This window comes from Typopeltis vanoorti, chromosome 4 (assembly GCF_054136105.1).
Source record: "Typopeltis vanoorti isolate ZY-2024b chromosome 4, IOZ_Tvanoo_1.0, whole genome shotgun sequence".
Lineage (NCBI taxonomy): Eukaryota > Metazoa > Arthropoda > Arachnida > Uropygi > Thelyphonidae > Typopeltis > Typopeltis vanoorti.
The window spans coordinates 73,272,829-73,287,853 of record NC_143552.1 but is presented as its reverse complement, the minus strand read 5'-3'; the positions used below and the strand labels follow the sequence as shown (position 1 = coordinate 73,287,853).

The following is a 15,025-nucleotide window of genomic DNA, read 5'->3' as shown; positions in this document are numbered from 1 at the left end:
CATGAAATGTTAAAAAGAAAGGTGAAAATAAAATACAAGCTGCACAGATGAGATTTTTAAGAGCAATTATTAAAAGATGCACAAAATTGGACCATATAAAAAATGAAGATAGCAGAAAAGAGCCAGATATTTACAACATAAATGAAAAGTAAATTAAAGATGCCAAGAAATTATACTCCTGGTTCAATCCTTTAACCAAGTGTAAGCAAACACTATTTGCATGTGAAGAATCTTCATAAATGGGCTACTTGGATATAGAAGCTAATGACTTCAAATCAATTGCCTTACACAATCTTGCCATAAATACTTACAATTTCTGCACACAAAATCTGTGAGCTCAGTTGTTAGTGGCATTGTATGCATTCACATGTTTATCAGTAAGAGAGAAATGTCAAGCTGTTTATGAGACCGTTTATCTGTAATACCACTTTGCAAGGTTGGAATGCAACCACCTGTTACTTTCAACATACTAAAAACACTCAGGATCAGTACTTATGCACAGGTGCATGAGGCTCTAGTTTTTTTTGGGGGGGGGCCTCAAAAAATCAGGATCAATTTAAGGGCCCCAAACAATGAGGGAGGGACCTCCAGAGCACACTAGAACCTCAGGCCCTGCCTGCCTGCCTTGGGAAAAGTGTAAGTACAGCCCTGGTTATAAGGATACAGAAGATATCTGACCACCAATGGGTCAACATGAGGACACAACCACTTGTGAGGGCTGTGAAGGCCATAATCTCTTGTGTCCAAGTGTCACCCTCTGCCATAATACTGTGAGAATGCAGAAAGTGATGTCATGAGAGATGAACATTTTGCTAGAATGAGCTCACATACTAACTGATGACCCTGGGTGGGGGGAGGGGGGGGAGAGCCTATAGTCGTAGTGTTAGAAAGTGTCCAGTAGAACAACTTATGTGGCAGAGGGTGACACCACTGAAGAGTTTTTAACTGCCAAAACAATCGGGTATATGCCCCAGATGGTCACACTGCATGTACCATACCACCCAGGATTCAGAGAGGTCATCACTCCGCATTAGTGACGATTGGTGGGGGTGACGTATCAGGAGATATCCAAGTTGTATTTTTGTGCAAAAGGGATCACAATCTCTGCCAAAGTGTATTGACACTATGCTGGAACTTGTGGTATGGTCCCTGAACAACACTTGGTTTCATGATAAGCAGTGGATCTTCCAATAGGACTCAGCCCCTGCACACAAGGCAAGGACCACAAAACAGTGGTCGTGGGCATATGTGCCAACCATATATCACTATCTGAATGACCATCTGGAGGTCCCAATCTGAATCACTTGGACTTCAAATTGTGGTTGGAGCTTGAGAGAATAGCCTGCAATAAACAACACACCAGCATTGCCAGCCTGAAGGGATTTGGAACACGCAATAGCAGAGTTGCTGTTAGATGTTGTGCATGCCACCATCGATATGTGGCCTCACAGACTCTGGGCATGTGTGAAGACAAAAGGGGGGGGACATATTGAACACTGAGCACATTGCTTTATGCACGTTATACATATTGTTTGTATGTGATGAAAGCTGTAAATGATTTACTAATAGATTAAAGGTTTATCCACTCTTCAAGTTGTAAGAGTGTTTATTGCTAGACTAGGTAATATCCCATAATGCAAAGCACATGTCCTTTTGGATGTGTATAATTCTATATTATAGGAAGGGGGAGTTGCATCAATTGGAGCCAGACCCAGAAGATATACCAAGATTGAAGTAATGCAGAAGCAATATATTTCCCATACACAAATGGTCAAAAGGTGTCATGCCTTATTTTAATAACTTTAATAATAAGGTGTCACATCTTATTTTAATAATTATTAAAATTTTAACTTGGTTAAAGGATTAAACCAAGAATATAATTTCTTGGAATCTTTAAATTTATAGCATAACCATGGAAAAAAAACTTAAGTAAATGAAAAGATAAAGGAATATAGAAAGAAATGGAAAGAGCATCTATTTAGGATGAAAAGATATCAGCTACCAAAAAGAGCTGGATAAACATAGACTAAGGGGTGAGAACAGAGAAAGGAATACTATCTGCAAGACGGAAGATTTTTGAAGAGAAGAAAAAGGCGTGTGTGCGTGTGTGTGTGTGTATATATATATATATATTTTTTATTTCTTATTTCTATAGTCGGATGTTTTATTAAGGACAACATTTTACACAGCATACTACAGGATTTTGTGGTATTCACTGCTTGCAGCATGTTCATATCCAGGAAGTTAGAAATGTGGCAGGTGAATGACCAGGGAGTGCATTTCTATTTAAACATAGAAAATGGGAAGAATTATGTGATGTAAAAATTAGCATAATGGATTTTGGCAGCATTACATTGGAAACAAATGAATCCCAACCAAGAAAGAGAGAGATGAGTAGCATGATGAAGGTGTGAGGCATGTGAATAAAAATAAAATTAGATAGTGTAGTAGATCAGCGCTTCCCAAATTGTGGACTGCGGCCCCCCTTGAGGGTCGTTAGTCCTCAATTTTTATATAGATAGATAGATATTATCTATATAAAAATATAAGATGTTGCACGTCAAATGTGTATGTAAGATGCTAAAAACGTAATATTTTCATTTGATTTTTGCAATATTCGCTTTGTATGTTTCGTATTGAATATAAATGCAACAAATATTATAATAATATATGTCTGTATTACGATTTTTTTTTTCTGATGGGGGTTGTGAAATATTTTAATTTTTCCAAAGGGACCTTTACATCCATAAGTTTGGGAAGCACTGTAGTAGATCATGTAGTTTTGGAAGATGATGTCGGTGTTGACTGGGAAGAAGAATGTCAAGTGAGAATAAGTTTTAATAATGGCAAGCTGTGAGCAAACATATAAATACAAAATTAATAATGGAAAAACTCACGTTTTTGTGTCAAGTGAGAATAGGGTGCTTGGAAAGAGAGAGAGAGAAAAATAGATGCAATGAAAGAGAGGCGGAACATATGAGGAATGAGTTAAGTATGAAAGATGAGATTAGAAAACTGGAAAGAACGGATGCGAAGTGAATGAGAGGAACGCTGAGAGTTATGAGAATGATAGAAGGGAATAGGAAAAGTAAGGGAAGAGAGAGAATGAGAGGAAGGCAAGACTGCAAGAAACAGGGATGGAGAAATGACAGGAAGGCAGGTAAATGGAAGAACAAGGAGAAAGTGTCAGAGGAGAGAGAATGAGGGATGCAGGTAAGTAAGGAAGGAACAGAGTGTTAAGAGGTATGATGTATGGAGATTCAATGATCTGTGGAGTACAAGATAGAATGCCAGAAGAGTACGTGCCTGGAAAAATGATAGACAGTGTAAATATGGCAATTAAGCGAAGTAAAAGAATGGATGAGACGACTGATATGATGTGTACAAATGACTTGAGAGGCAGTGTGAATTGGGAGGTGAAAGATCTGGGGGTTTATGCTTGAGGTTGTATGGCAGGACAGAGGGAAGATAATGAGTGTGTTGCCTGGGTATGATAATGTAGAGTTAAAGAGAAGAGCATCAATGATAATAGTATGATAGCCAGAATGCATCAAAAGAGAGGATTGGATTAAGTAGATGCCTAGAATGCATTTGAGGACAGAAATTAATTGTATGTGAGAGATGGCTTGCATTTGAATGAGGAAGGAGGCAGCTATCTGAAAAGATGGTAGTGGAGGTGGTCTCTTGTGGAGAATTAAAACATTAGTTTTTTTAAGTATGATGACCAAGTGGGATCACAGTCCATTTCCAAATACGTGGAAGGGGTCTGATAACATGGAGGTGATCTTGATGTCATAGTCTGCACTACATAAAATGACTGCTGAATTCCTTTTGTTTGCCATGAGTATAAGGATTTCTTCATTGTTGAGTAAACTTCTCAAAGCATCTTTCTCTAAAGCTGTGAAATTATTTTTGTAGTTAATAAAACTGAAGCAATATGTAATCGTGTGGATAATGTCTCTTCATAAGATGACAGAAATTTAGTAGCTTTTTCAATACTGGTCACATGATGTCTACTTAAGGGATGTGTCTTGGAGTGAAGGCACAATTAAAGATCAAGATCATCTCCATGTTATCAGACTCTTCTACGTGTTCAGAAATGGACCATGATCCCACTTGTTTGTCACACCTAAAAACTAATGATCTAATCTCCAGCACTTTTGAATTTACAGAACTTAAAGCATTTTGTAGATATCTTTCAAACATTCAAATCTTCTCATCAGACATTAGCTACTTTAGATGTAGTTTTGTTATTTACTGTCTCTGTTTAAGAACCAATAGGCATACTTGAAAACTTATTTCCTCCAGACATCACGTCTCTTCCAACATTGCCTAAAATCTTCATTCTTCACTTAGAAAGGAAAATTTTACTACCAAATATATGGTTTTGCAATGGATTCACCTCTATCGCCTCCAATTGGCAACTTATATGCAGAAAAATTTGAAGAATCAGTTATAACTCAGGCAACCTTAAAACCACATGAATAGTGGAGATATGTGCATGGCATCTTTATCATCTGGAAACACACTCACAAAGACCTGGAAGATTTTATATTTTCCAAACAGGCTCATTCGATCACTCTCAACAAAAATTAGGTATAATCAATTTAATTTGAAAAATAGAACTTTAAACATACTAAAAAAAATGATGAAACCAAGAACTTCAAATCTATTTAATCAGTTCCTCCAAAATGGATACTCAACAAAGGTACTAAAGAAACTTTTTTTTTCCTGACAAATCATCCTGCAACAACTCAGAAATTAACAAAAGTATGGCATCCATTCCATGTGTTGGCAATATATCAAGAAAAATAGCCAAAATATTAAAGCAGTCTTCAGAACAGCCTTCAAACCAGTAAACACCTTATGAAGCTTTCTATGCTCCCCTAAAAACAAAGTTCCTTTTTATAAACATCCAGATGTATACAAGATTCTGCATTCTTGTGAAAGATATGTGTAGGCCAAACTGGGAGAAGTTTTGCACGTCCTCAAAGAACATCACAGGGTAATTTGGCAAGCATCTGCTATACCCTACTTAGAAGACAATTACTTTGGAAGGTTGTTCAAGGAGACCTCCGAGGTCATTCGCTCAAAAGCCACACTCGAAAAAACCTTTTACGACATCTGGAAATCATTAATTAATATATATAACATTAAAGACCTATGCCAGCAATCACAGAGTTTACACAATATAGAGACTGCTCATAACATGCCTAATGATACTCGTGATTAAGCTATCATTCCAGTCTTTTCAACTTACTGATATTAACTACTATTCGAAAACGTTTATTTTTTGTTGTTTTTTACTTATGTAATGCAACCTGTTTCCCACCTAGACAGCAAAACATGCAGAGGAAATACGTCTAGTATAAATTTAAAAAATGCATCCGAGTTAAAACCTGATAGTTTTATTTTTCTTTCTCAAGATTTCAACATTTAAAAGTTTTTCCTCTAAGGATGGTAGCAAATCTACTGTGTGTGTGTGTGTGTGTGTGTGTGTGTGTGTGTGTGTGTGTGTGTGTGTGTGTGTGTGTGTGTGTGTGTGTGTTCTGAATGCTCTTTTTCTCCATTTTATACCCTATGTAGCAAGGCTTATACGTTGGTCATACATAACTGGTAATTAGCTTAAGGAATTAACAATGCATATAAAGGATATTAATTGAAGGCAACTTTAATGAATAAGTTCAATATTTCGGCAATGTCACGTTGCCATCTTCAGGAACATACAAATATGGTATGTGCACGCAGGCATTAACAAAAGCAAATGAAGAAGGCGGCAAGAAACTAGTATTGTTCCTAAAGTCCTAATGATGCCCTCTGGCGGGCTAATTGAGTTGTATTGGCCGTTGGGCTGAAGTTCTCATAATGTAAGTCTCCCAAATTTGGGGTAGTTTCATGCACCCAAATTTGTTGAGGTCTGGAACGTTTTTTAGAGCTGCTGATGATTCCATGAATAATCTTTCTCACTTGAACTTGTTGCGGTGTATTATTTTAGTTTTTTTCTAATGAAGTCTATGACGGGTATCTAAGGCATGGTCTGCCAGCCCAGAGTGGCTGTACTGGTGAAACCGGATGTAGTCTTTGTGTTCTGAAATCCTGATATTTGCTGTCCTGCCTGTTTGGCCAAAGTAGGACAATTTGCAGCTGCAAGGGACCTAGTATACACCAGGTAGATCTAGGGGAAGTGGTTGGTGTTTGGTAGAGCAGATAAGGGATACAAACTTTTTATATGGTCTATAACAAGAAATCAGATTATATTTTTTGAGGATATTGGTTATTTACTCAGAAGTGCCCCAGATGTAGGGGATGGTGATAGATTTAGTGTAATCTTTATTGTGGAGGAGGGAGGGGGGGGGTTGTGGTTTACTGGTTTTAGTATTTTTTTATTTTTTGAATTTTTTGGAGGTTATAGCCATTGGCTAATAAAGTGTTGAGGATGTGGTTTAGTTCAGTGGTTAAGGCATCATCATCTGAGCAGATTAATGTTGCCCTGTTATATAGTGTTTTTATAACCCCGTATTGTTGGGGGGGGGGAATTGCTGGTGAATGTATCTGCCTGTATGGGTGGGTTTTCATTAAACAGAGAAAACCAAAGCTCCATCAGTCTGGCGAGTGATGGAGCTTTGGTGTCTAGGAAGGGGAGGGTGTTGTTTTCCTCTTTTTCTAAGGTGAACTGGACTCTGGGGTGTTGGTTGTTTAAGTGTGTTAGGAAGGAGTGGAGTGTATCTGAGCCATGTGGCCAAATAGCGAACACATCATCCACGTATCAAAGCCAAATATTGGGTTTTTGTGGGGCAGAGTTTAAGGCTTTCTCTTCAAAGGTCTCAATAATGAAGTTGGCCAAGGGTGGGGAAGTGGTGAACCCATGGATGTCCCCTTCTATCTGTTTGTAGAATTTTCCTTGCCAAACAAAATAGTCTGAGTTCATTGTGAACTGAAATAGGGCTAAGATATCGGGAGGAAACTTGGCTTGGATGAGCTCTAGGGTTTCCTTGAGTGGGACATTAGTGAATAGAGGGGAGACATCAAAACTGACCATTATGTCAGTGTGTTGGAGTTGAGAGGTTTTCTATACTGGCTTTAAAGTGGGCTGAGTTTTTTTTGTGTGTGATGGTGTGTTGCCATGGTGTGTGAGCATTTTGGCTAAATGTTTCAATTAATATTTATATTAATTGAAAATACACTAATTGAATATAGTAACCTATGGGGAAATGTATAATTCGTTCCTCAGATTTCTTTTCTGATCCTTAATTTTTTTTATAAAAGAATTAGGGTATGTCTCAGGGTCTAGTTAAAGGAAAGCCATGAAGCTGAAAGACAAAAAAATATATTCAGAATATAAATTTATTATTCTATTTCTTAACAAAGAATTGAGCTAACGTAGTTTGGCAGGCATTTTGTTTCTTTTGTTCATACAACCGACGGTATGGCCCTATTGCCTCTTCTACTCTTCTGCAAATTTTACTGCTTCTCTCTTCATCAGGGTCAGCCTCTAAGCATTACTGCTTAAAAACTTCGACTGTACGAAAAATATTTTCAAATTGTGTCTGTGAAATCTCTTTTAGCTGACTATCAGTGGTTAAATTTTCTTCATATTCTTTGGGATCTTCCTGCTGTGCATCTAAATTTAGCAGGTTGGAATCGCTCGATTCTTCAGAATGAGATTTAATTAACTCTTGGACGTTATCATTGAAGGAGAGAAAGACATGAAGGACATACGAATTGATCGCCAACATGCGAAATCACGTGCTTTATAGATAAAATTTCCCAACTATTATACAAGCAAAATAGTTACCACTTTAAAAACTACAATGATCATAAGAAAGAAGTTAATTTTCTGACGTGTAATAACAAACAACTCATCCCAGAAGACGGATTGATTACCCTATTATCGGAATGGATTCTCCTTTTTGTGATATGCGCAGAAGTGTCGAAGGATCTCGAATCTGTGGGCGTACTATAGCAGACGACATAAATTTTGGCAGTAAAAATTTGGAACATAGTATACATGGAAGTAGTATAGTATGCCATTAAAAATAACTTTGTAAAATGTTTTAAATCGGTAATTAAATTATTTCATTCTGGTGAGTGATTTTTTTTAAATAGTTAACCATAAAAATGTATAGATAGAAAATTTTTAAAATCTGTAACATTTATTTTTAAGATGTATATAGGCGTACTAATCGAATTTGGGTAACGAAAAAAAATGATGCACTAATCGAGAACGCATTAATCGAGGGATTACTGTATTTTAAAAAGCTTTTCCATAGGCACCTTGTCATATGCCTTTTCCAGATCCACAAAACTTAACTAGAGATCCTTGTCATATTCCCATCATTTCTCAACTATTTGTCATCATAAAGTGAAAATCTGATCCTGACCACCTCTATTTAACCTGAATCTTCCAGTTTCTCTTCCACAATTTTCTTAGTTGTTTCTCAAGTATGCATGCATAAATCTTACCTTGAATCTTAGTATAGAAATTCCTCTATAATATTCACTTTTTTACAGATGGGAACTATGAGAGCTACACTCCAATCATCTGGAATTCAACGTTCTGACTAGGCCCTCTGAATTATGCTGTGTAGCCATAAAGCAACGAGCTAAGTTTGATACCTCCAATTTTGATATTAGGTATAATGCCACTTTCTTTCGTAAGGTGATCCAAATATATGATGAATAAGAGTGCAGTTTTTTTTGTTTTTTTTTACCCAGTTACAATGCAAAAGTTTTGAAGTGCAAATGCAAAACTTTTATATCTCCATATTTGAGCATTTCTGATCAAATATCATCTACTCCAGTTGCCTTTCTGCATTTCAAGTTTGTGATGGCATTTTCTACTTCAGTGAGTAATATTAGTGAGATTTGGCTAACAGCAGATGATGTAGTTACAGGAATAGAATGTGATGGATTTACATAACATTCTAGGAGGCAGTCAGTCAGGCAAATAGCAGTTCTTTTCAGTCAATCTGATGTGAGATTGAAGCCAACAGGACAAAATATAAAACTGGTTGTTGCTATAGGCCAGGGAGTGCCTGGGATAATGTGAAAGACATGCATCAACAGATTAGTACAATGAGTGTAAGTAGAGTAATTATTATGGGGCTTCAACTTTGGAGACACATATTGGAAGGAAGAAAGATTACATGACATGAAGGAAATGGAATTTATACACTTACTGAGATATGAAAGTGTTAGATCTTGTTTCAGGATAAGAAGACTTGTACACAACTAAAGAGGCTACATTGCCTCTGATTGCAGAAAGTGATCAGGTGTCTTGACTTGGGAGGTAGCAAAACATGTGGAAATTCCAGTTAAGGAGTATATGTGGAACAAGGCAGGTGATTATGATACACTTGGGGGGGGGCAGCTTGAAGCAGTATTATGGCATAAAGACCTACAAGGAAATTGTCAAAGGATATCACACTGTATACCCAAAGTCAGGAGGATAAATCAGGTAGGAATTAGATGGATGAGTAATATCATTTAGCATGAGCTGCAAACAAAGAAAATGCTATGGAGGGTATATAAGGAGAAGGGTGACCAGCTAACTCATGAGTAGTACAAGGATAGGCACAAAAGGTGACCAGTATGGTAAGGAAGGCAAAATCAGATTACGAGAAGAAACTAGCCGAGTAGGCAAAAATAAATCCCAAAGAGTTTTTCATTGTTGGAAGTGGGAGGAAGAATGACTATGGAAGTACAGGTATCCCTCGATTAATGTGGTTACTTAATCCCTCGATGTTACCGCATATATCAAAATCGCGTTAATCAAATCTAATAATCAATGGTAAAAATTACAATTCGTCCATGATCGATTACTGTACTAATAGTTCGTTTTATATGGTACTCTTTTAAGAAAGATAAAAAAATGAATGCAAAGTAAATGTTTAATAAATACTTGTACCTACATTATTTATTGCAATTTTTTTTATCAAAAAAAGTTATCAAGAGTCATTTGAACAGTTTTAGTTTTTTCTTATCGGCATAAATTCTACGATAACAAGCAAAATGACTCTCCAGACCTCGGCAAACAAGCAATAAAACATAAAGAAAAAACACTGCAAATATAATACATGATTACAAATTAAGTGGATATTGAATCCAACGTTATTTCATAGCCGAATATGGAAACTACAAAAGTTTTGTGCCGAATATATAGAAACTAAAAGTTTCAGTGGATGCAAGTATAAGCAACCTTATGGGCAACTCGTAGTAAAGGTGCCAAACTCGTAGCCAAATGCTTATGATAAATAAGCATTTTGCTCTCTATTTCAGTAATACATGATGGTTTATTTATTTTCATTTACAATCTAGAAATTATTGAACAAAGAATAAAAAAAACAACTAAACCATACTATACTGACATCAGAGGTCGCGGTATCTCACAGATACAATTTACTGTCAAATATCACCAACTTTTACATAACATGTGTTAAACCAAACTGTTGCTATAGTCCAGGGAGTGCGGAATATCAAAAAACAGTGCGGAATATCACAAATAACATATGAATGCACAGCTATTCATGACCTCCAAGCTATACACTGAATTCTGTAAGAATATTTATATTAAACATTTTGCATGTATCTGTCAGATCAGCTGCGAGCTCCGGAGGGTTAAAAGCGCGTTAAAACTCTTGCCGCGTATATATCAAGGGATTGCCGCAATTAATTTCGCCACGTTAATCAAATTCTGCGTTAAGCAAGGGATACCTGTATAACTTTAATGAGCGTAGATGGTAGAGAGGTAATGGAGGCAGATGAATTTGTTGAACTACCAAGTGATCATTTTGCAAGGATATATCATCCAAGTGAAGATATTGTTATGACAGAGGTGATAGTAACAGATGTGAGATCAGAGGTTAAAGAATTGGAGGTACTTAGTATAATGCAGAATCTGAATGCAAATACAGCTGTGGGATTGGATGGGATATCAGCTTGCACTTTGCAAGAATGTACAGGGGAACTGGCGAGGCATTTGACTAGGCTGTTTAGTTTAATTCTCAGCTTTAGAAAAGTCAAAAAAGAGCCTTACATAAAGGAGAATCTAAGTCTGTGATTGCAAATTATAGACCAATTAGTATCTCAGGAATGGTGGTAAAAGTACTAGAAAAGTTGGTAATAAAGAGAATTCAGGAATGGGTGGATAAGAATATGATATAGACCAATTAGTATCTCAGGAATGGTGGTAAAAGTACTAGAAAAGTTGGTCAAAAAGAGAATTCAGGAATGGGTGGATAAGAATATGATATTCTCTGAGGGGCAGCATAATTTTGTGAAGGGCCATGACTTAGTAATCTTTTTATAATAGAGTGACAACTGATTTGGATAAAGGGAATGACTATATGATGATACTGCTAGATTTTGCAAAAGCATTTTACAGGATACTGTAAAAAAATAATCATAATTTAAAATTATGAATCTTTTTACAATTGTTCCTCTATGTTAGTACATTAGTTTTGGTTTTGTAACACGTATGACTGGCACTTGCAATGTGCCTCTTATTGATATTATTAGTGTTAAAATGAAATGTAAACCAATTGAGATTCCATGTACTTACTAGATTCTGATAGTTTTGTAATGGCACTTGCAATGTGCCTCTTATTGATATTATTAATGTTAAAATGAAATGTAAACCAATTGAGATTCCATGTACTTACTAGATTCTGATAGTTTGTAAAAATTATTTCATAATTTCAAAAGATTAAGTGTTGAGACATCTGATGTGTTTTGTAAAGACATTCTCTTTTGTGCTAACAAAGACAACGTGTCAGACATTAATGAACTGATTATTAATACTGATGTAATTCATGCACATGATGAACATACTATAATCATACATTAATAAAGAAAAGTAAAGAATTTAATATAAAATATTTCATGATGAGTATCTCATCACACCAGAATGAACACATAAAACAGAATAGACAATTACATGAAGTGAGAATGGAATGACAACAGATGTTATAGAGAACCTCCTTTCTTCCAGACCACTTACATGATACTATTAGGAACCAATGGGAAACTGTAAACATAGTCATTAGTACAGATATAAACAAACTTAGCCAAAGAGTAATGAAGTGCAAGGTTCTTAACAGGGTGGTAAAAGTGTATAAAAAGATAAAAGTTTAAAAACAAAAATTTACTAAATTGGAAATAAAATAAAAATTAAATTACAGCATCTGCAAGTTTAAATTTCTGTAGCTGTTGCTAGTATTCATGTCGAAGTTTCTGGAACAGAGACACTGGAATGAAAATAATTTACTAGCTAAAATTAATTATTTATATGCCGATGTTTCGCTAGCTCAAGATAACATTATCAGAGGCAATTTAATACTACACACCAAGTGAAGTTACAAACAGAAGTGACCTGGATAACAAAAACAGCAACAGGCATGGAGTGCAACAGTAGTGCTCTTCATAGTGGATCTTGTTGTTGTTGTTGTTGGGTAGATAGGACAGTGTGTCAAAATTACAGGGTGGTAATTGGATATCAAGACAACAACAGCCATATGCATGGAGTGCAAGAGTAGTGCTTGTAATAGGGTTGTTGTTGTTGTGTAGATAGGGCAGTGTGTCAAAATCTATGTAAAATCATACCTTCACAGAACTTTAAACTAGGATCTGTGAAGTAGTCTGCTTTTCTTCTGTTTTTGTAAAGTGGTTTTTCTCTAAGGCATGCTAAAATGGTATGCTCTTTGGTTGCCCATTCGTGATGTATTTTTATGTTATTTTTTCCTGACCAAAGTAGTTCCATCCTGTCTGTCTGAAATACAAAGTTCCACACTACAAATAGATGTATTTGTATTCACAGACTGATCATTTTTAGCATTTGCATATGCTGTAGTAGAGTAATGATGTAAAAAAGAAGTGGAAAAAGTGAACCCAGACATAAATGCACCAAAACGGATCTAAAGATGAAAATGAATATTTTTATAAAAAAAAATGACAAAAAGTGGACAGAGCAAGTGGAGAATATGGCTCCTGATGCCTCACAGCTGTTTCTCTTTAAAAGTCAAAAAGTTTCTCAATAACAGCTCTTTAGCCTGTTATTGAGAAAGTTATGAAGCGAAGAAGCTACTGTTCAGCCATCTCTTGATGATTTCATAAGGATAGTCAAACAGCCAAATTCCACATTTTTTTATATTTTTCGATTTTCTCAAACCATTTATACTGTATTATATTACTTTGCATTAATAACTACATGTCAAAATATAATTTCATTGTACATTCTATAAATGAAACCAACAGAAATAACATTTAAAACAGGTTAGCATACTTCTGTGTACACTATAAATATGTAAGCAATAGAATGTGATTAATGGGTGGGTTAAATGTAACTGTTGCATAAGACAGGGATGTCTATACTCATATCCTCAGTCAAGATCAGATTTCTTTTCTTGAAATGACTTATAGCTCTAGCATCTCCTGGAACAAATACATCACATCACATCAATACCATTCTCAGCCTCAAAAAAAAAAAAAAAAAAAAAAAAAAAAAAAAAAAGTGTCTTTTTCCATTCAAGAAAATGGTTCTCCCTATTATAGCATGTAATGATGGATAAATTCCAAATGTGTCCAGTGTAAGATTACTATTCTCACATTTGTGGGTGGTGCATTAAAAACTTCCTAAAAATGCTTTATACTATCTATAAGAAGCAAATCTGCTTAACAGAAGAACCCTTCCCTTTCTCTTACTTGCTCATATACTCCAATCACCTTTCTTCTCACAGGATATTGAAAGTTTATTTTTCACTTGGTTAGAGTATAATAAATTTAGTTTAATCCTTTATCCAAGCGTGGGCAAACAAAGTTTGCACCTGAAAGTATCTTCAGGACTGGGTAAGGTGGTACGACACCAGGGCAACTCGTTGCAAAGGTGGAGCAAGCTACCAACATTCCTTGTTGGTAGCTTGCTCCACCACATTAAGGGAAGTGCCCTTCCCTTAATGCATAACATTAGACATATCCGCAAGGAGATGTGTTTTGCATTATAGGAGATACTGAGAAAGGAGTGTTGGTAGCTTGCTCCACCTTTGCAACGAGTTGCCCTGGTGTCGTACCACCTTACCCAGTCCTGAAGATACTTTCAGGTGCAAACTTTGTTTGCTCACACTTGGATAAAGGATTAAACTAAATTTATTATATTCTCACAGGATACTTTTCTAGGAGTATTTCATTTCCTGAACACTGCTCTGCAAAAATGGACACTATCCTTTGTCCCTGCTTTCCTCCCAACCTTGGCTTCAAACTTATCCAAGCACTTCTTTCACTACACCCACTTTCTGTTTTTTGCAACAGCCTCCTGATACTGTTTTCAAGAAATATGATCTCCAGCTGTTCAAGAAAAACATCTACATTTTTTTTTTTCTCAATGGCCTCCCTCAGATACACATATGGCACTGTGGTGCTATATACTATGCAACTTCTTGTGTGTGTGTGGGTGGGGGAGGAGAATTCAGGTTAAAAAAAATGAAAATAAAAAAAGTGGTAGAAGCATGACAGAAATGTCACATTTTTTTATAAATAATTTTGATATGTTATACCTATTTTGCTCTAAAAATTATATGGCTGGATGGCTAATTAATCATTTCCAAACCTGAATGGAAAGCAAATTAGACATTTATATCATATATTTCTATAACTGAGTTTTACTTTCCTACCTGATAATGCATTTTTCCTCTTTAGATTGTTTAAGCATATAGTGGCAATTCCTGATTCATCATTCTTAGTAAAATCCACTTGCCCTTCACCATATTTAATGAGTTCATCACGAATTTCACTCAGATTAGAATAATTCCTGATTGACTGCATCTTGTCTGTGTAAAATACACAATGTCACTGGATTGTTCAAAACATACAATTATTGTGACTCATTTACTACAGTTTTTATATGCTGTTATTTTACTAACTGAACTATACTGTTTTTGTTTATAAATATCTGTCGCATATGTTATACAATTCATTATAGCAAATCTTCTACTGTAACAAGTTATTTCTTTGATCCCTATGAGTTTGCTATAAT

The 15,025-nt window shown here is 35.8% G+C and overlaps 1 protein-coding gene across 4 annotated transcripts in view; it reads right to left on the bottom strand.

Moving 5' to 3' along the window:
* The window catches only part of LOC150107412 (ethylmalonyl-CoA decarboxylase-like), a 99,917-nt gene that overhangs the window by 60,395 nt on the left and 24,497 nt on the right, over positions 1-15,025 (bottom strand). For all 4 annotated transcript variants that reach the window (XM_090391870.1, XM_090391872.1, XM_090391869.1 and 1 more), the window contains exon 3: positions 14,664-14,819. In XM_090391870.1, coding sequence (XP_090247996.1) covers positions 14,664-14,819 — 156 coding nt within the window. The remainder of the gene's footprint in view (positions 1-14,663; positions 14,820-15,025) is intronic.